We start from the raw sequence: 23,260 nt of genomic DNA, 5'->3' as shown, positions 1-23,260 counted from the left end.
GTCAGAGGAGAAAGACATCACTCACTTCATCATCATCATCTTCATCAAACCTGCAATAGCTCATGGGAAAGGCTGTGAGTAGCAGTTCGACTGCAGACTCTCTCTCAGTGCTGCATACTGAGCATAGGCTAGTTAGCAAAGACAGTACCGTGTAATACACGAGCTGCGTGTGTCGGCTTTTGCTGTTTATGTGTGAAACACTGGCATGCACTTAATGTTGACTGTCTGTTCGTGTGTATTTGTGTGTGCGTGTATCAGCTCGTCTTACGCACCTCTGAGCTCAGTGCTGATTGGCCGAGACACTCTGACTGTGTGCTGGTCATCTAGGGTATCCCTACAAATCAGCCAATCACAGTCTGTTGCCATGCAAGCGTTCATTCATAGAGATGTCAGCATGGCACGAGCCACAATGCGGTTACAGCACCACATAACACGCTCGTTTATTCACAATACTGAACCTTAAGTAATACACGTGCCTTTAAAAAGTCTTTATATTGTGAAAAAAAACGTATGAATTCAGACCATCTTTCAAGGTAATAGGTCGTATTAAATGTATTCATGTTTATATCCATAAAAACATTATTATAGTAATAATACGATGTGTATATACAATTTAAGTGAAATATAATTGTAATAATTATATTTAAATACTGAACAGCTTTCCAGACCTGAATGAAGTTTTGTCTTACTCGTAGCTTAGCTAATACCAGTAAAAAGCAAAAAACGCGCGCGCTGTCTTTGCTTTTAGATGTTACTTCTTTAAATTACTTAATACATATATTCAGACATGTTTGTGAAAATCATAATAATTTGTTTATTCAGTGGCATAACTAGCCTGTTAAACAAGCTGAGCTGAATATTTGAGTTACGTCACTCGTGACTACGTCTGTCCACCGCGCCCTCGGTTGCTCAATAACTTTTATTGCAGGATCAAATAAAACTCACACCAGACAAACATGCTGGTGTGCGACTACCGCATACAAAACAAAAATCTTCGTATAGCCAAGGCGCAGAGATTATTGGATTGCACTTTGTTTTCGCGTGTAACGTTATAATACAGCGAACATTCACTTTTAACAAGCCTAACCACGATCTGGGCCTGGGCGTGTCCATTTCGATACTCGTTCAGGATGATTGGCAGGTAGCAAGACAGCGAGGCATGCTCACGTTTTATGGCAAGCCGAACTAACATGCATTCCGTAAAACTAAAAACTAGTAACATAATGTACTAGTAACTAAAATGATTACGATCTCTTACAGTTAACTACTTTTTCATTCTTATTGCAAAAGCATATAGTTTCCCAGTACTAACTGAATAAAAAAAAATAAAAAATAAAAAATATATATATACATATATATATATATATATATATATATATATATATATATATATATAGGCTCTATCTTCTCAGAAAGTGTGTATTCCAATTGTTAGAAAATGTTTAATTAGGCCTACTAGTAACAATTTTAATTTAACTATAAAGTAGTCATTTTGACTTGTCATTATGACAAGTAAAAAAAAAATCTGATTCGGGCTCGGCAAAAGTATGCATCGAGGGCGCATATCACATATTAGGCCTTCTGAAATCTAAAATAACAAATGAGAGATAGTCTTGTGGACTTAATGGGCACATGTATGAGGCAGCCGTTGTAAGTCCACAAGACTGCAAGTGCACATGAAGTGTGCCATTTGGGACAGGGCCATAGTGTTTCAAAAGTAGCTTACTACCACTAGTGACAACTAACTAAGAAAGAAGTAGCCTAAGCCTACAAGCTAATGAGAAGAATTGGAATACATACCAACAGCAATTGAACTACATACATGTCAGAAGTGAATGGTTAATATTTGAAGCACATATCATTTTTACCTGTGTGCTGGGTCACTCTGAAAAATGCTGGGTTATTTTTTAACCCAAAAGCTGGGTTCAGCCTGTTTGGTCATTTTATTGGGTTATTTTTTTAATATATATTTTTACCCAGGTGCGGAGTAGGTTTTCTGTAACTCAGCTGCTGGGTCATTTTTACTGTTAATACAAATGATGAACCCCCTCACATACCAACCCAGTGCTGGGTCAATGTAACCCAATGTTGGATAGTCTGTGCCAAACCGGTTAAAACTAGTAGATACATTTGTCAACGGTCATTTTGTTTTCAATGTTCTGAGAGAAAATGTCATGAGGGGAAACATCCTGAATGAAATTAAGGTTTGTATTACATTGTATTCCTATAAAATTATTACTGTACAAAATTGGAAAACATCTGAAGTCTCACATTTGACCGTATTTTATTTACATATACGACGCAGCTAACGTCTGCTTGGAACGCTATACAACTCGATTGGAAGTTTCACCTCCCGCAAAACGAATGCGCGACCAGGGCTGAAACACGATGCAGCATCCCTGTCATATGTATCAAAGTTGCTGTGCGCTCTGATTACTGTAAGAGGAGCGCTGCATGTTGATCTTGTGTCCTAGCGCTGCAGCTGTGGTCGCGCTATGCGTTTGACTGGTTGAAACTTAAAGTCCGCGTGAACCGGAAGTTGAAAACGACTTTTCTCAAGTGTTGTGACGCATTTCCGAGTGAAAGGGAATATTGAACAGAGGGCAGGGTTTTACTTCAGCGCTCCTCCTCTCCATCTCTCGCCCATAGCAGAGTAACGGTTTGAGGGGAGTGGCTAAGCGTTTAAACAACCCAAGTTCTCATGCCTACGTCATCAGAAAAAAGAACCATTCCAGACCCGGAAGTAACTTTTCAGACTTTGATTAAAGATAACTTCGGCAAACAATTTTTTTCCGTATATTAACTTGCACGGATTAATTGTTCACCACAAGACTAATATCAGCTAACAAAGTAAATAGGGTCAATTTTGATTTCATGCCGACTTTAAGGACAAGATGGCACAAGGTAAAGCTGTTTTTTTTTATGTAACCTGGAACAGATTTTAAAGTGAATTTTTATTATTTAAAATAAAATAAAAATCTTCAATAGGTTGACTGACTCAGCAGCACTGTCAAAAACAACCCAGCAAATGGGTTAAAGTATAAAACTAACCCAGCATGTTAACTTCTGTCTAATATTTACCCAGGGCTGGGTTGTCAAATAACCCAGAAATCATTATTTTGAAACCAGCTGTTTTACAGTGTAGTATTTAAGTCCTAGTCACAAAAGTAGATGCTAGTAAAGAGAAATGAATGCAAGGCGGCTTGCCGTACACGGTCTCGCCATGCAAATGAGCCTCGCTCAGTCTTTAGCGGGTGCCCATGTGGACAGACACCATGCCTTGTTGTTCTCCACGCCCATTGGTTCCCTCGCATCGACATGTGCTAATGCACTGCAGGGTAGGACTACCGCGAAAACCCGGAAACTGGAATCCATAGTCGTTTCACACTATTTCCTCATTTTATGTTCTAGTAAGGGATCGGAAACCAATTTACACATAATCTATTGTCTCATAAAACTCATTCCGAAGTCTTGATAATTTATATACACATTTCGATCTCATTTGCGATGTTATGTTCATCATGGACTCCCGATCCTATCGCTTATCGTGACAGCGTGTTCTGCCCTACTTTTTAATCACTGGTAGTATGAGGGAGGAGTAGCACGACGAGGGCGGACCCTGGACGGTATGCCTTTCGACTTGTTGTGTTTTCTGTTACTCCAATCGCCATCTTGTTGCCAGTGAAGTAATGTGTGTCTGAAGAATTTCGGGAGCGCCCTGGATGTCTTATGACTGTCTTTGGAAACCAGTGGATTTTACTGTGATTAAGCCAACACGTATATCTGTATCGGGGACTTGCATACATTTTAACGGGAACCTATTGTATCGGTATTCAAAATGAGTATCGATACTCTATTGGAAGCGGCCAGGTATTTGGAGTGGCAAGCCCAGCAACAACAGATTACACGTGGTAAGGCGGGGGGGAACTGGGTGATTGCATAGATCCACAGGATAAATTAGACACGCATGAACTGTTTGGGATTTTGCCCAGCAAATAGCATTTTCATGCCGGTTCAATTCAAGATAAATAACTACAACATAAAAAAAACTGCAAATCAGCTTCTTATTATAAGCATTGCGAATGGTCTTTTTCAGTGGTCATGTTCACGGGTTTCCACTCTTTGTAGGGTGCAGTCTTGGTGACTAGGGCATATTTCGCTCACTCGGTTTCCGGGTTAAATCCATGCTATATATAGTGTGCTACTATACTCGCTCAATAGCGCTGCGGTGGGTGGGTACGTTTACCCCAGTACACGGGGCGTCGCTTTTATTTATTTAGGTTTTATTTAGTCAGACAACGTAAGCTAAACATTTTTGCTCTTGTGTTGTTTGGGTAAAATGAAAAAATTACAGCTACAAATGTAGCAACAATTGAAACCTGCTAGCTAAAAGTAGCGAATGTCGTGTTTCTTATGCGTTGGGCGGTGGCATTAGACCAAAGGTTTTTTTTTTTTTTTTACATAGTGACATTGCTGAGTGGTTATCTCACTCATGACTTTAAAGACCAGCCTACTTTTCATTTTACACTTCCTCGTGTTTAAACTCGTTTCGCTTGTTGTTGGAGTACTATATTCCGATATTCAATAAAGCAGGCGATGTAAGATTATAGTCGCGATGTATTTATCGCTTTAAACAGAGCGGGGGGCTTTTTGTTTCATTCTCGAGGTGACGTGTCAGTAGAGCCACACCCACTGCAAATACCGCGTGCTGAAAGACCGCCCTCTTCGACCACGTGCGCGCCAGACAGCCCCCCCCTCCCCAGGTCACAACTGGGGAGAAAATAGGGCAACGCCACCCTCCCTCAATGCAGAAGTTATATAATGTGCATTTTACATGCACATCCAAAAGAGCTTTGCAGACTGTGTTTGATTTTCTTGGTATACAGATGAATAGGTTGCAGAACAATAAGTGCAGTTGTTGGCGTATTTTTGAACATCTCTGCAAGGTCTTTCTCCTGAAAGGCTCTATTTAAATGTACAAACTTCGCATACATTTACGCAATATTTGACCTTGTACTAGATGTAGAAAATGGCATGCAATCTCCAAATGTGGCGTATTAAATCTCTTTTAAAGACTCTTTGTGGGGCTTCATGTTGAAGGAAATGCAAATGATCCCCCACATTTCCTGAACAACGTTATCAAAAAGGCACTTTTATTCGCATAAAAAAGTGAAGAGAATTTCCTTTCCTTTTTAATACAGTCAAACCTGGTTAAGCTTTCAGTTGCTCTAGACATAAATTAAATTAATATATAGCGTTAAAGACATGAATGGTCCTTAACTAGTTGTCCGGACACAATTTACTTCACAGAGGTTAACACAGAGGTTAGGTTGATAAGTTTGTTGTTAAATCAAATGTCATGTTTGCATTTGATTTTATTGCTCAAAATGAAGGTGGCAATTTCTTTTAATGCGAGTAAAGTTCATGCAATTGATAAAAAGCCTCTTAAAATCTTTTGCGCTATTCTGGTCTAGTTTGTTTGAGAATATTTGGTCATGATTTCCGCATTAGCCTGTGAAAATAGAATGGTATACTAGACGTGAGGAACTTTATCAGAAGGTCCCTTTGTCCTAAATACACAGCTTAGTCCTACATGTATGCCATGTTTCTAACACACACTCTTAAAGCCCGCGGACCATCATAGTATCTCATCTGTGTCCTGACGTCTCAAGAGCTTTACATCCTGCTTATGGAGAGCAAAATATTCATGAGCTGTTGAGAGCTTATTAGCCCGGCTGTACAATGTTTGCACAATGACACAGTTCACTTCAGGAGTGCCCTTGAAGCGTTTGTGATTCCATTCCTGCTGGTTACTATGCTGTTTATTTATGTGTATGCATGTAAATATCAAGGGAAATTACATTTCGGTATGTATTTTCCCTCTCCCGTTATATAATGGAGAAATATGCATGATTTTTGAGGGATTCTGCGAATGATTTTTACACTCAGGATTATTAGTTCTGCTGATGCAGGAGGATTCCCGCATATCATGGTTTGAACCTTAAGAAGGTTTCCTAGACAAGCAATATAGTGTCGGCGGCATGCTTTCATTCGCCGGTAACAAGCTGCACAGTGAAGTGAAGGAAAGGGAAGTTGACCCATACTCGGAATTTGTCCGAGTCATTTAACCCATCCAAGTTAGCACACACACATTATTATTATTATTACACTAGGAGCAGTAGTGAACACACACACACACACACACACACACACACACACACACCCAGCCATTCACTGCGGCGCCTGGGGAGCGATTGGGGGTCAGGTGCCTTTCTCAGTCGTTTCCTGGCGGTATTGAGAATCGAACCGGCAACCTTTGGGTTACAAGTCCGACTCTCTAACCATTAGGCCACAACTGCCCCAGTCCTTGCAGTGCAGATGACACTTGGCCCCAGCCCAAATTCCTCCCCCATATTAATATTCAAAAATCGATCTGAAGTCACATCTCAGATGCAACTGAATATAGATCGACGGGGCTAAACAATAGATCCATCCATCAATCATGGAAATCGCGCGGTCATGGTGGCATTTTCGGCTGCAGATGGTGCGGCCCGGCTTCAGATTCCCCGCGGCAGCTCTTGGCTTCTCCTGCAGACTGCTGTGTGATGTCAGTGCAGAAGACTCTTACTGGGGCTTCTCTCTTAAAGAGACAGACCGCTCAGGACAGCTAGCTCACATACCCCACGCAATTTAGACAGTACTGTGTGCCCTTCATCGGCTTTTCCTGCTTAAAATGGAAACTTTAAGGACACTGCAGGCTTTGAGCCCTGCTAGAAGAATAGCGTAGACCGTTTAGATGTATTAAATCACAGGGTTGTCTCTGTTGGCCTGCAGCTTCTCATAATTATTTTACACTTCACAGTCCTGAGAGCTTTTTAGTCAGAGCTTAGACAAGCACTAATTATTTCCATTAGTTATCTCTAAATTGGCATTGATCTCTAGTATTGCTACTGATATCATGATATGTATTAGCTGTGGGCTGTGGCTATAGTTTAGTTTCTACTCCTCTTGCTCAAATGTAAAAAAATAAATAAAAAAAATCCCCCAAAAGTCAATCAGAAATACCATCATGGCTGTATAATAAATGTTAAATAACACCCTTTGAAATCTGTGCTGTGACCATTTACTTCAGGCTATTAATGAACCAGGCAAATACATTGGGCTAATGTGAATGTGAATTTCATAAGGAAAATGAATAACCGTAAGACGATACCTGGAGCAAAAAACAAAAAACATTTAGCTTATGCTGTGATAGTCTGTTCTTGCGTAGATAAGTAATCTCTTACAGTCTCAAGAACAGAAGTAATGCAAATCGTGTTGGCCAACTTGGTTTCATTTTTTAATGGCCAATTGAAATTGACATGATACAATTTAATGACCACAAATTAGGTTTTCTTTCATTTCTGCAATTTTGTGTAGAAGTATTTCACACAATATTTACTGAAAATCAGAAATCATTTTTTGTATCTATTTCAATGGGTGTTGGTAGATATTGGACAAAGTTATTTTCCCATAATCACTAATAAGCCTGGCTGATATATTGGTCTGGAATAACTTGGAATAACTATGTTTCCATTCAAGCAGCAAATTTAATTTGTGAAAAATCAAAATACTAACTCCAACCCTAATCACATGACTTGATAGGTTTTTTATTGAGCGACGAGCATCTAGTTATTTATACAGTAAATGTGTTTTCATTGTAGTTTATTTTTGACAGAATAAAAAATGTTCACCAAGCAAATATATATATTTGTTTTATTTATTTTGTGTGTGTGTGTGCGTGCACATTTTAGAATTTGTATTCACTTCAGCGTGTGTTTCCAGTAAGCATTTTTTTATACAGCATCCAAAAGTTTGCATAATTTCCTGAATTATGGGAGTAACTTCTGTTAAACTGTAAACAATCAGCAAAAGGTTTGCTATGCAATAATAAAGATTTTCAAATTAATACAACAATAACCCCAAAAGCTTGATTATTTCTGCAGCAGTAATATTTATGTAACATACGTTGCCTTAATCAACAATTTTCATTAACTGGAACATTGAGAGAGAATATTTTTAAAGTGGTTTCCAATCATTTTGACAGACAATAAATATTGTATTTACCCGCTTTTAGAAAAATTCCAGTAAACACTGCTATAGGGATTAGAAGTGAAAAGGGGAGACGATTACATTTTAAAGCATCCATGTGAAAACAAACCTGAAAAGAGATGTGAGGATTTGGGAGAAAAATGAGAAATTCCTAGTGTATTCCAGTGAATTATTCATGGGATATATTGTGAAGTAAATCGGGAGCGCAAACCACAAATGCACAGTACAGTATATGTTGTTGTTGTTGTTTTTTCCCACTGTTACAGCGGAAATAAAAAAGGGGAAAAAAGAATCAGGCGGAAAAGCATGCAGTGACTGAAAAGAGGTCTTGCTACATATAGTCTTGTTATACAATGTCACATTAACATACCAAGCGTTACATTATTCTCCTGACGTCTGAAAATATCATTCAGTCAAACTGACGGATACGTTTTTTTTGTAGCGCAGCCTTATGATTTGAAATGATTTGTTACAGTCTTTTTGAAACGAACTTCCCCAAACCGGAAGTTTTCCGAAACCTCCCCCTCTCATAATCTAAAATGCTCCAGGCTTGTTAGGAAAAAGGTGGATGTTATTCTCAAATAGCAGAAAGGTCTTTAGCACGCATTTAGTCTTTTTTTTGTGCCTAACATTTTTCTTTCTTGTTCTACAGAGGAGGAGCAGCAGAGAGAGAAGGCCCTGCTGTCCCGTGAGGCTGAGCAGAAGCTCTCCGCCCCGGTTATCCAGACTGTCCAACTCAACCATGTGACCTGGGCAGAAGACATGCGGCTCGAGTCGCACCGCCAGCACCAGCACCACCCTCCGGTCCCGCCCCCTCCCCTCCCACCACCTGTTCCCATAGCTGTCATCCCCATCCCGGTGGTCCCTGCCAACCCTGCAGGCCTTCCCATTCAGACTGCTTCGTCCCTACACACGGTCTCTCCAATGCCAGTGGTCACTTCCTTGGCCACGGCCCTGTCCCCGCCAGCAGCCCCTCTCTTCAGCCACAATGGCAAAGATGCGCACTCCCCTCCTCAGCAGCAGCAGCTACAGCAACATCGTCACTTGATTGCACATGTAAAAACAGAAATGAACAGCTTGTCTCCGTCGAATAACGGCCCCAAACAGCTGCAGACGCAGACACTGCTGCAGTCGTATCCCGCCCCCATCATCACAGCCCAGCACCCACCTCAGCAACACACCCTCCTGCCCCAGCCAGCGCTACCCCAACCTCAGCCCACGCCGGCACAGGTTCAGGCAGGACAACCGCCCAGGACTAATGGAGCCACTGTGGAAGATCCACGCAACCTGGACGGGAAAAGGAGACCTGGAGGGTGAGCCATGTTTTGTGGTTTTAAACAAGAAAGTAGAGTGGCACGATATATATATAACTATATATATTAGTGCTGTCAAATATATTAATTGTGATTAATCACATCTGACATAAAAGTTTTTGTTTATCTAATATCTATATATATATATATATATATATATATATATGCGAATATATTACTATCTATATATACAGTGTGTATATATATATATATATGTATGTGTATAAATATACAAATGAAAATGGTTGTACACACACACACACACACGCACACATACATGCACACATACATACACACATAAATAATATATAAATAGTAATATATATCCAAACCAAAACTTTTATGTTATATGCGGTCAATCAAGATTAATCGATTTGACAGCATTAGTGTGTGTGTGTGTATATATACATATATATATATTGTGTGTGTGTGTATATGTTTATATATCAATATGGCTATAAAATAATAACTATAATAAGAATCATTATTACAAAATAAAAAATACTGAATAACATCAAAATTAGAAATATTTACTGTTACTAATACACTGTTATATTACTGAAATAAAAAATATATTATTTAACAAAAATAATATAATAATAGATTTTCTTTTACATTCCAACTGTAAAATTACAATACTTTTATTTTTACAGAAAACCACAGAATATTGCACCAAGCCACTTCGCGATTTCTGTTTGATTTCGATTATTCGTGCAGCCCTACAAGAAAGCTGAAGAGATTTTTCAAAGCAGTGGAGATTAAATTGTAGGACACACATCATGTAATCATAACTGAATGAAACTGGGTTGGCTATTTTGTTGGGAGATTTGCAATTTTGAAAAGTAGGATGCTGTCCTGTACGGTGACCCAGAAGTAACGCTCAGTGAGCCTCAGGTCATGCTTTGTGTTTGCAGGATGCAAACTGCATTTGTGATTTCTGATGTCATCATTTACTCACCCTCATGTCATTCCAAACCCAGATGACTTTCTTTATTCTGTGAAGTGATATTTGGTAGAAAAAGACAATAAAATTAGTTTTAATGACTCCTTCATTCAGTGGAGGAACAAGAGTTTTATACATGGGGTGTCCAAGGCTTCTTCAGGGGGTCTGTAGACCATGAAAGAAAATGAGTGTGTAACCCTAACCTGCCTAATTCACATTACCTAGAGTACGACACTGTGACATTACTAGCACAGATGTGAACATAATGTATGGTAGGTAGGCTAAATTTGGAGCACTCTTATTTCTCTTATCTGATTAACTGTCTGTTATTGGAGCAAAAGTTAACTTGCACAGTGACCCAAATTCGTAAAAGAGATTCAGAAAACCTAAACCCTTAACTCACACCAAAACGGATGTGATGCACACCGGACGCGTTCCCATAGCGCGTTATATTTTTATTCTTCTGTTTCTTTTAACTAACCTTAATATTCTCTTAATAATTAGCATATACATTAAAGGGGCAGGCACTCACACTGCTCTTTTCCTTCCATTGACTTCCATTCATATGCATGTGAATGCGTCAGACCGCAGACGCAAGCAAGTTTGGCATTTCGCTGCGTTCCAAAGTTCAAGTTTGGTGACCTGTGAATTCGCATCACGTGAAGACTTGTGACCAGTAGAAGATCGATATGTCATGACTTCACCCCTTGGCTGAATTAAAAGCACGATTTCTTTGCAGTAAGGTCGAGTAGACTACATTTTTACATTTTGAATGTATTGCTATTTGTTATGTTTAATTCATGTTTATAATAAAAAAAAGAAGACTCTGCAGGGCGTCATACCACGAGTCACGACCATTGCAGTGTCCGAAGACATTTTAAGCTGGCACCCAGAGTGGCCAATCACATGTCAGGGGTGTCCAGTCGACCATGACATCCTTCTGGCTCCCCCACTATATTCTGAAGGCTAATGATAGTGTCATGTGAGAAACAATGAAATATGAGTATGTTTTTATTATTCACTGAGATCACAGATAAAAAGCTTAAAACACTTAAATTTTTTGCGCACATTTTCAAAAATGGTAGGTTTGTCAATGCCAAACACATTCATGTATTTTGCCACTGATCAGGGCTCGTCAAGTAAGGAATAATTGACGACGGGCTGTTGAATTATTAGAAAAATAATGCATACCGAGGTGGTAATGCTACAGTAATGTTACACCTCGGGTGTGCATTATATTTTTAATAATTCACCGGCTGGTTGTCAATTATTCCTTACTTGATGAGCCCTGATTGGTGAGGAAATGCATGTGTGTGTGTGTGTGGCTGTGCGCACAAATAACAGCATGTGAGTTCTCTTTAGCCTCTTCTTGCGCTGGAATGGTGAATGATGCTTGAATGTGGAGCCAAAACATGTGCAAATGATAAACTGTCACTCTATGATGGTTAAACTTTGCAATTAAACTCGCATACGTGCCAATGAGAGGAAGATTTTCAGTGACGGTTTGCCCTGTTGTTCACATGAAGCTATCATTTGGCAACAGAAGACACCTAATACCACTTTTATACATTTTGTTTTTGGAGCTTGAGCAACCCCTGGTTAGTGTATGCTGTCTTTGTTTGTGTAAGAGCTGCATGAACAATCTTTTGTGTTCCCTGGTAGAAAAAAAGTGTTTGAAATGACATGAGGGTGAGCAATGACAGACTTTTTTTTTTTTTGCAGTGAAGTACTTATTTGTACACCCGTGCAAGAGACCATGATATGAAATGTAATGGGTTGATTTATGAAAGTTTACATGCAGCGTAGAAACGTATTTAATATTTTCCCTGCAGAGCTGGTACTCGAGAAGTTCACAACAAGCTGGAAAAGAACAGGTGGGTGAACTTCTGTTTACATTTTTGTGTTTATTCATTTCGACAAACGGAAGCGGAGCATATGAACTCATTGAGTTTGAGGTGCAGTCGCCTTATTGTAAGTTGCTTGGTTGCAGGACTGATCACAGATACATTAACCCATGGTCGATTTGCAATTAGTGCACTGTTTGTTTTATTGGCTTGAAGGCCTTTGCCCTTCTAGTAACCTCATTGCTGTTACTTGCATCACCAAATTGCTTCGCGTCAACATCTGTTAAAACTCTCACTTGCTTTGCACAAAAAAAAATGATTAGTGCTTTTCTTTCTGTCACAGACGAGCACATCTAAAAGAATGTTTTGACACCCTCAAGAAGAACGTTCCTAATGTGGATGAAAAGAAAACTTCCAATTTGAGTGTCCTGAGGAGTGCCCTCCGCTACATCCAGGTAAGCCAAAGATGGGATTGAATGTGTGTGTTATAAAACAAGGATTTTATGAGCATTCAACTTAAGCTGTGTGTGTGTGTGTATATATATATATATATATATATATTGGGGCTGTCAATTTAACACGTTAATTAAATTAATTATGGGAAAAATAACGTGTTTAAAATGATTTAACGCACCCGCCGCGCCCCAGCCTCTAATGTAGGTCATTTTACATTTCATTCATTTGATTGGTTACGAACATGATGCAGGGCAACAACTCACTGCCTGATGGAGCCAATAGAATGCAGTTGTAAATGGCCCTAAAATTCAAGATATCAGGGCAAAAAAGATTCTCTCATTTGTCTTATATGTGATACAGTTAAGCAATATCACACGTGCAACAACTGCAATATCACGTGAATCGCACGAGTACAAATGTGACATTGATTTATAAGAGTTCAATAAATAAGAAGTTAATATTGTGGTATATTTTAGACAGAATATTTTCTGTTTTTGCTCAATTTTGCCAATGAAAATATTGCCTATAAAGCGACAGCTGAACTGTTGTGTCTCCGAGCAACACACAGTGGTGTTTCATTACTGAATGAATCCGCATTTTGAGTGAATCAATCGGTGAACCAATGATTCAATGGCCCATTCATAAAAAGAGCAATTTACTTTGTTTTTATGATTGAATCAGCCTTTTGAACGAATTTAATTGACATTTACCGCCACCTACTGGCAGTTTTAGGGCGCTTTCACACTAGCACTTTTGGTGAGCACCCGGGTGTGAATGACGTCAGAGTTTGGTTCGTTTGGATGATGTGAACGCTGTCTTCCGAACTCGGGTGTGCACCCGCGAACCGTACTCGAGTCCGCTTAAAAAGGGTGGTCTGGGGTACGGTTGATGTGAACTCCAGTAGGCTACGGTTCGCTGCTGATATGAACGCAATCGTACCAAATCGCGGAAGTGAACCGTTATTGATGACGTATAATGTGGTTGACAGGACAGTCGGCAGTGCGCGTGTGTGTGTGTGTCTCTTACCTTGATGAAAAGCGGGATTGACGCACTGCAAGCAGAGAGATGATTTATACGTGCCTTTTGCCTCCGCAAAAATTGTCTTCGGCGGACAGCCCGCTGTCTTTGGAACGATTGTAGTACTTTTGCGGCAGACAGACGCAAGCGTGTCTCTGTATCTTTTCTTTGTAAACAAAACCAAAGGTTTAAAAAAAAAAGAAGAACAAATGTGAAGCGAGCAATTTTCCTTTTCATTCATAGCGGCGCCAGTTACCAAGCAACACGATTACGCGCCAGCTGCAGCTTATCGGTTCTGATAAAAATAATATAATGTGAACACAGTCCATCGGGGGAGGGGGGAGCAATCGAACTCGGGTTCGGAACAGGCAATCGTCGAACCAAGTGTGAAAGCGCCCCATAGTTTCTTATTTGGAGTATTCAATTTCTTTTCATATTTTGAGGGTAGTTTGCTTAAAGAAATTATTTATTTTTACATTTCAACCCTGTACGATTTTCTTTCATTTGCGGAACATAAAAGAAGACATTTTGAAGAATGTTGCTAAACAAAACTGTTTTGCTTTGTAAATATATCTAAATACCAATTCAGATGCAGTTTCTGAGAAAAATGTGGCCATTGTAGCTTAAAATGTGTAATAAACTCTGTTAAAACAAATAAAAAATGTCTTTCTAAAGCTACTTTTTGTAATGTCTATTTAATACTTACACAATAATTTATTTTGGGTATTTCCTCAGCCAAATTGAATGTGCAATTAATGAGACTAATTAATCGGCACATCATGTAATTATTAGATTAAAAATTTCAATCACTTGACAACCCTAAAATGTATATTTATATCATACATTTTTTTTCTTATTTTCTTTAATGTTTGATGAACCAGTCATGTTTTAATGAGGTTCACCTAGAAACACACATCGAGCCTTATGCCATTTGCAGGATAACCGATGACTGTTGTGTGCTTGTAAAAGTTAATGTTTAAATGTGATGATGGAGTTTTGATCGTGACTGTTTTTCCTCTGACCTAAATTAAAACAAGTTAGACGTCAACTTGAATGCATAAAATAGTTTAAGCCTAAAGCATATTTGTATGATAACAAATAACTTGTAATTGTAAAACCTGTTGGGAATATGGGTTGGGAATAGGTCACAAGATGGGGATTTGTAGAGCGTTTCCTCCTTATGCTCTTGTTCTCACACTCCCTCCCACATCCACTTCTCTGCACATACTTTACTGGCAGAATGGTGTCATGTGCATCTGCCAAAACATCCCGGGTCGAACTCTTCTCAGTGTGGGCTCTATATATTTCCCTTACCCTCTTCCCCTGTTCTTTTCTTACTTTGTTTCCATTTGGCTGTTTCTCTATCCATCTGGTTTTTCATTGCCTGATGTTCAACGTCTAATGTTAAAAATCTCACTTCGGATTCCTGCGGATAGAATCCTTGATTTATTTTACAAATCATTTTGCACATTAAAATGAAGTTTGATGGTCAGTCACAGAATGTGGGTCAACATAACATCATATTTCCCTTTGTTAAGGTGCTAAAGTGCATATCATTTTGCCCGGATCAGAACATTAAGACTGACGTAGATACAGCTGACAGACATAAAAGCGCCAAGGTCACGCTCCATCATTTCATTTGCAGACTGCAGCCATGACAATTAATATAATGGCGTGGGCGGAAAGGTGACCTGTTAATGAATGATATATACCTGAGTTAACATGATCTGAAAAGCTATAAAACTGAAGCCGGAGATGGTTATAAAGACACAATAAGCACAAGCGAGGGAGTGTGGTCCGCCCACTTGCACGCTACTCTCATCCGCAAGCGCTGTTCTCTCTCCCTCCCTCTCCCGCGTCCACGTGAGGCATGAGCACATGGCGAGCGCGAGCTCGGTGACGTCAGCTGCTGTCCTCCTCCCCTCTCCCTCAGCGTGCTCAGCGGTGTTGCCAAGTCTGCCGATTTCCCGCTGAATTTGGATACTTTTACACTGTTGGTGCGAGTTGTTTTTTAGTCTGCGGATTAAAGCCACCACACACACACCTCCCCGGATCAAGTTTTATACAAGTGAACCCATCGGAATGCGATTGGAATAGTTTTGGCCGTTATTGGACGGGTTTTGAATAGTATTGGGGCTGGTTTTGTTGCAAACTTGGCAACCCACACATGCCGAATGAGGCTGTTTAAATGAATCAACAGACTGTTTCATTTCGGATGTGATGCGTGTTGTTTAGCATGCTTCTGTAAAAGTAGGTTACGCTTCATTGTTTGAGTCGGTGGCCTTGCGTGTTTGTTTTCTTTAGTCCTGTGAATCGTTGTAACCAAGGAGACTGGTGGTCAGGGAACAGCAGGGGGTTCCTCTGTCTGTAGATTGAGATCTGGATGCAGTCAAATGCTTTCTGCGGGTTTAACCAGGTTTATTTTACGCCCACTGGTTATAGTGTAATAGTACAGGGACAGGAGTGTTGCATTTTCAAACAAGATACTACAAATTACATGATCAGATCACAGCTGCAATGCAATGATGTTTTGGTCCCATCAGTGTTGATTTGGGCTTTTGCGATAGGCAATGCTAAATTGTACATATTATTTGACCAATTGATATGATGTAATGCTGATATACACATGCAAGCTAAATGATTAATAATCATTGATGACATACACACAATTTTTGAAATTAAGCCAAGGAAAATTCACTCAAAACTGCGAGAGAAGACCGGACAAGAATCGCAGCGCCTATACAGTAAATATTATTTATAAATAGTATAACAATATTTATCTTACTTTACTATCACTTTTTTTTCAATTGAACATTCTTTGATGAATAAAAATATTAATTTCTTAAAATACTGACCCCAAACTTTTGAATGGTAGCATATATTGTTGCAAAAGATTTCTATGTTGAATAAACGCTGTTCCTTTTTTTTTACTTTTTATGCGTCAATGAATCCTGAAAAAAGTATCAGGTTATAAAAAACTGTTTCCGACATTGATAATAAATCAGCATACCAGAATGATTTCTGAAGGATCATGTGACACTGAAGACTGAAGGAATTATGCTGAAAATTCAGCTTTACCATCACAGGAACAAATTATATTTTAAAGTATATTAAAGTATTTTAAATTATAATAACATTTCACAATATTATTGTTTTTTTTCTGTATTTTTGATCAAATAAATGCAGGCTCGATGGGCACAAGAGACTTCTTTCAAAAACATTAAAAATAATAATGTTTCCTAACTTTTGACCAGTACTGTATAAAAAAAACAATGAAATATTGCATGTTTAATAGTAGCCAATTTATATGACTCCATCACGCAGTATTATTTCACTGTTTGGATGTTACTTGTAATGTGGCGATCTCTTCTTCAAACTACACGTGATGACAGTGAGCGTTGAGGAGCAGGTGAGAGTGTTTCTAATCACGAAGGAAGACGAGCATGAAGATGTGAAAGGAGGGAGTGCGAGAGCCATCGGACTGTAAAACACTGGAGGTCGATGTGAGCCAATCGCATGAGCCCTCGCCTCTCCATCACACCTTCTCCTCATCACCACGCTGCTCCTTCCCTGCTCTGTTGCCAAGGAGACCATAGCGGGTTCCAGCTGTTGCCGTGGTGATATCCAGTGGGACCTGAATATCTAGTCCGTAGGGATGTCTAGTCGGCACACAAAAGATGGAGTGGGTTTAAAACTGGGCTGGGGTCAGTCAGCACACATCAGGATTTGAGTCGATGTATCATCAGTTCGCTTCATCACTAGCTGAAGTGTCACGTTTCCAAGGACTTCATGACAGCACTTGTGATGTTAGGTTTGTGTAACTGCTGGTATTTTTGTCGTCGTTCTAATATGATGTTCGTTTCGAGTGCAATTTTATATCTTTTCTAGCAGTGTTTAGTTCAGTCCACAAAACACCCCAATGTTTTAACATTCATATAATGCTTACAAACACACTCTAAAATTCACTTTGAGACTAAATATATTTTACTGGCCATAAAAACTATTTCTGCAAAATATCAGTTAGCGATATTAGATTTTTTTTTCTCATATATTGGTATCAAATCTAATTGGATATTTAATTAATTATATACATTATATATATACACTACTGTTCAGTGTCAGTGTGATTTTATTTTTAATTAATTGAATACTTTTATTGAGCAAGGATGCATTCAATTGATCAAAAGTGACAAAGAAATGTATAATGTTATGAAAGATTTCGATTTCAAATAAATGCCATTATTTTGAACTTTTTATTAATCAAAAAAAATGTATCATGTTTCCACAAAAAATATTAAGCAGCATTGATGATAATTTAAACATTGATGATAATAATAAATGTTTCTTGAGCAGCACATCAGCATTTTCGAATGATTTCTGAAGGATCATGTGACACTGAAGACTGGAGTAAAGTGTGTGTGTGTGAGAGAGAGAGAGAGAGTTTGATTGAGATAATGTGTGTGTGTGTGTGAGAGAGAGAGAGTGTGTGTGTGTGTGTGTTTGTGTGTGTGTGTGTGTGTGTGTGTGTGAGAGCGAGAGAGAGAGAGAGAGTGTGTGTGTGTGAGAGAGAAAGAGAGTGTGTGTGTGAGTGAGAAAGAGAGAGTGTGTGTGTGTGTGTGTGTGTGTGTGTGTGTGTGTGTGTGTGTGTGAGAGAGAGAGAAAGAGTGAGTGTGTGTGTGAGTGAGAAAGAGAGTGTGTGTGTGTATTGGCTTGCTGTGTGAAGGGGGTTTAGGGCCAGACAGTCCAATCTGACAAATCCTGGATCAGGCTTCACTAGGACTCTCTCTCTCCCTGCTCTCCACCTACTGCACCAGTCACATTCCCTTGTACTGTATCAGTGGGTTATATAATCCCAGACACGCACGACGCCACCATCCACCTCTGCACAGTCACTCTCTCTGCATGCTCGCTCACTGTCCCTGCTCTGTATGCTTCCGCACTCAGACACATGCTCTGTTGCTCTGGGACTCTACAGGGCTCCTGCTAATTGGGAGCCAAAATGTCCATGTTGTCACACAGTTTCTTTGGCAGAGCATAGGTGAGGGAGGGACGGAGGAAACCGAGTGATGTGTCACGTGCGCCGGGCTTTGACAGATGGGGCGGGCTGTGTAAACTGCTTTTCTCTGTGGACAGTTTGTTTCCTAAAATCGTACGAGCACATATGTTGAATATGAGGTCACGGAGCAGTTCTGCTCTTGCACAGCCGGCCTCTCTTACGCAGTTTCTTGAATGCGGATGGACATACCTGTTCCTCTTCAAAGGTTTAAATGTCTAAACAATTTGTTCCCGTTAGCCTGGTTTGATGACCCGTGGTCAGATGACTAACACAAAAAGTGGGTCAAACCGTTTGCCTGTGTGACTGCCATATCCCTTCCTTTTATTCTTCTCTTGTGGCTTCAAACTGTTGCTCTGTTTTAAAAAGGTTCGCCTTGGAATTATTTTGACATCTAAGGTGCATTTCATCCATCCAAAGTGGACTTCACTGGGCTTCCTTCCTAGGTCATTACTGGGGAAACTTGAAAAATTAGAATATGGTGCAAAAGTTCATTTATTTCAGTAATTCAACTTAAAAGGTGAAACTAATATATTATATAGACTCATTACATGCAAAGTGAGATATTTCAAGCCTTTATTTGTTATAATTTTGATGATTATGGCTTACAGCTTATGAAACCCCAAATTCAAAATTAGAATATTGTGAAAAGGTTTTCATAAGCTGTAAGCCATAATCATCAAAATTATAACAAATAAAGGCTTGAAATATCTCACTTTGCATGTAATGAGTCTATATAATATATTAGTTTCACCTTTTAAGTTGAATTACTGAAATAAATGAACTTTTGCACCATATTCTAATTTCACCAGTATAGTTCACTAAACCTAAACTTATAAAAAGGTAGATTGGACATTGTTTGCCTGAGTTACAGCAACTTCCTGTTTAATGGCGAAACATCAGAATTTGACAGGCCGCCGAGGACATTTGATGAAAACTCAACATCTTCGCAATTCAGCATCGCAACGGCCTTATGATTACACCCACCAAATTTGAAGATGATCCGATTAAAACTAGGAGTTCGTTAAAAGTACGATGCCTGGAAATGGCAAAAAAAGTTTAGCTTGAAGTGTATCAGGGGCATAACAAGCACCGTCTGTCGGATGAGACGTTAAACCGAGGTCCTGACTCTCTGCGGTCACTACAAATCCCATGGCACTTGTGGGATGGATGAATATCTAGAGAGTATGGTGGCCAATGACAAGTGTGTCCATTTATTCTGCATAAATATTCACAGAAATATTTCAAAATAGAAAATTCTAAAGTTCAGACATCGGTTATTTGTTAAAAACATGGTTGTCCGCTAAATAAAGAAATGTGTCATACTGAAATGAAAATGTGTTTGATTGAGGGATGATAAGTGTTTGTACAATGAATAAATATGATTCATGCGAGTATTAAAGTGACTAATATGTCATGTTTCTTTCAGACGTTGAAGCGGAAAGAAAAGGAGTACGAGCACGAGATGGAGCGCTTGGCGCGGGAGAAGATCGCCACTCAGCAGAGACTCGCGGAGCTGAAGAACGAGTTGAGTCAGTGTATAGACGTCATCGAGATCGACAGGATACTCCGACAAACTGTCCAACCTGAAGATGATCAGGCCTCCACATCGACAGCATCAGGTACAGACTATATTCCTGTGATGGTGAAGCTGAACTTTCAGCAGACACCAGTAGCTACGTTTACATGGAACATTTCTCCTAAACTCCTTTTCTTTGTTTTCGAGCAGACATAAAGATAAAGCAGACATTTTCGATCATTTACCTTTATATTAATCAAGATGAAATATTTCGGGTCTTGATTAGGAGACGACAAGCACATAACCACTGTGCCGTGCTGCTTATATTTATCAAGCAGTAAAAACCTGCACCCAAAACAAGGCGTCTGTGGATGAGAATCCGTAATAAGGACTGATGGGACGTTGTCCCGCTCCACTGCAAAGACGATGAGTGGAAGGAACATTTTAAAATGACAACACTTCATCCAACAACAACGGCTTGTTTAGAGCATCATTACGCCATTTCTACGTCATAGCACATGCGTAGAACTTTCCAGTTTCGGTTTTCAATCTGATCAAGTGTTTATATGTCCTCTCGATCGGATTAGAAAAGGTTTAAACCGCGCCTTATTATCCGAATGAAATAATAATTGGATTTGTCCAGTTAATTCCGACTGACGTGGTTTCATGTGATTTTATTTTATTTTATTCCGACTGTGCTAGTGTTACAATCCATGTAAACGCAGCAACTGTCACAAGATCCTTCAGATATTCTAATATGCTGATTTGCAGCTCAAGAAACATTTCTGAATTTTGAAGAACTTATTGTTCTGCTGCTTTGTGTTTTTGTGGAAACCTTTATACTTTTGTCAGGATTCGTTGATGAATAGAAAGTTCAAAAGAACTTGAAATAGAATATTTTGTATCATTGCAAAAGTCTTGCACCAGAAACAGACCCATAGAATTCAATTAAAAAAGTTATTAATGTATTAAAACATTTCAAATATTTATTCTTTCCTTTGAGGTCCCCTATGTTGAGTTTTTTTCACCAGAAACAGTTTATCTTAGTTTTTCATCATGTGTACAACTAATCGGGACATTTGTTCTTCTGAAAGTGAAAGTATGATTTCATGCTTATATCAAATATCGTTTCCTGATGTGATACAGTTTAATATGTCTGAGGGGGTAAGAGACAATGTAAAATCTAATTACCATGAATCATTTTACTTTTTTTTTTTTTTTTCAGAGGGTGAAGACAACTTCGACCAAGACGTAGAGGACGACATCCTCTCCTCTCCAGCCTCGTCTTCTGCACCTAAACTGCCGGCGCCGTCGGAGCCCCGTCCTGCCATGCTTCCACCCTCCATCCTCCCTACGCACATCTCCATACAACACAAACCCACCACCCCACCCAGCCATCCCCAGGCAGCGGTGATCACCCCTCAAGCCATCGCTCCTGCGCCTCCTTCCCACATCATCTCCCCTCCTCAGCAAACAGTCATCACCCACGCCTCCGTCTCCCATGCGTCCGTCATCCAGGCCGTCAATCACGTCATCCCAGCTGGGCCCAAACATCTGGCGCATATTGCGCCCTCTAGTGCCGGCCAGCCAATCGGACACATCACCGTGCATCCCGTGGCCCACCTCCCCGCGGCCATTTACCCGCAGTCGGTGGCAGTCTCACAACCGACGATGGTGGGACACATCACGCACACGTTAGCGCACCACCCGCACACTCACGCCCAAGTTAACGGCACACCGGTCACGGGTCAGCAGGCCACCATGGTGGGGAAACCCACGGCCGTGGTCGCTCACCATCACACTGGGCTGGTGGGCCAGACGGTGCTCAATCCAGTGACTATGGTAACTGTTCCTCCTTTTCCAGTCAGCACGCTAAAGCTGGCCTGAGAGAAAAGAGAGGGTGCGCAGAAAGACTTCAATGAAAGGAGGTCTCACGAAGCGAGAGCAAGATAGACGGCGGTCTAGTCGACGACTAGATCCCAGTCCGAAATTCACTACTGTTGCTCAAACACGCCGGGACCTTTTCAGGATCAGAGCGTGTCCTCTTTCACGTGTAGAAGGGGCTTGCGTGTCTTTTGCCATGCAGCGTTGGAATGAAATACATGTAATGCACTTGCTTAGCTAAATTCGAAGACATTGGGTGTCAGTCTTTAGTAATGTGAGAGTGGAGTGCTAAAACAAATCATTTTTTTCTTCTCTTTTCCTCCTATCCCTTTTTCTGTATGCAAATTTTCACGCTTTACATTCATTCACCAAAAAATTCCACAGACGAGTGCTTAAAGGTCAATACTGGAAGCACGAGGAGAGAAAAAAACAAACGTTTACTGTGTAACCATATTTTTAGGGGCTTTTAAAACTCTTCAAACGAGGCTTTTGAGTAAAAAAACAGGTACATTCAGACTTCTGAAAAATGGGATTCCTCGAAGTGTCTTTGACTTGCAAGCAAATGTAAGTGCCTAAGCCCCAAGTCAAGCCCATTGGCGCCACCTGCTGCCTACGCAATGCAACAACACTGCTGAATATGAAGCGCACGCGCACAAGACTGTCATGAACTGACAAATACAGTCTCATACACCTGTTGGCGCTCACGAAACAGTCTTAAAGGGATAGTTTAAGTTTACCCACATTTATTTTTATTTTGTAATTTACTCACCCTCAAGATTTTCCAAACCTGTATGAGTTTCTTTCCTCTGCTTTCTTCACCCGTCAACTGTTTGGTTACCATCATTCTTTAAATATCTTCTTTTGTGTTCAGCAGAAGAAAGAAACTCATACAGGTTTGGAACAACTTGAGGGTGAGTAAATTATGACAACATTTTCATTTTTGAGTGAACCATCCCTTTAAAAGTGTCGATGCGAATGGGTTATAAGGAAAATTGACTAATACACAATTCAACATCTGAGAAAGACCTGTATTCCGACATGTATTTGAAAGTACATTTATTTATAATTCCCAGCAAGTGCTCAGAAATTTAACGTAATACTTGATTAACCTTTCAAACTATTAAAATGTTACAAGACGTC

At 39.8% G+C, this 23,260-nt stretch overlaps 1 protein-coding gene across 2 annotated transcripts; it reads left to right on the top strand.

Annotated features, from left to right (window-relative positions):
- The first annotated feature begins 3,600 nt into the window (after positions 1-3,600).
- mntb (MAX network transcriptional repressor b) lies at positions 3,601-23,210 on the top strand. 2 transcript variants are annotated; one of them, XM_079586934.1, is made up of 6 exons: positions 3,601-3,911; positions 8,744-9,404; positions 12,180-12,221; positions 12,535-12,646; positions 20,147-20,339; positions 21,462-23,210. In XM_079586934.1, exons 1-6 carry the CDS (start codon positions 3,839-3,841, stop codon positions 22,121-22,123), a joined length of 1,743 nt encoding a protein of 580 aa, XP_079443060.1. In that variant the 5' UTR covers positions 3,601-3,838; the 3' UTR covers positions 22,124-23,210. The 2 variants fall into 2 exon arrangements, with proteins under 2 accessions (XP_079443060.1, XP_079443061.1); XM_079586935.1 differs by lacking the exon at positions 12,180-12,221 and having other exon boundaries at positions 3,658-3,911.
- The last annotated feature ends 50 nt before the right edge of the window (positions 23,211-23,260 follow it).

Source organism: Phoxinus phoxinus, assembly GCF_949152265.1.
Source record: "Phoxinus phoxinus genome assembly, chromosome: 17".
Taxonomy (NCBI): Eukaryota; Metazoa; Chordata; class Actinopteri; order Cypriniformes; family Leuciscidae; genus Phoxinus; species Phoxinus phoxinus.
The sequence above is the reverse complement of the archived record's forward strand: the minus strand, read 5'-3'. Positions and strand labels throughout refer to the sequence as shown.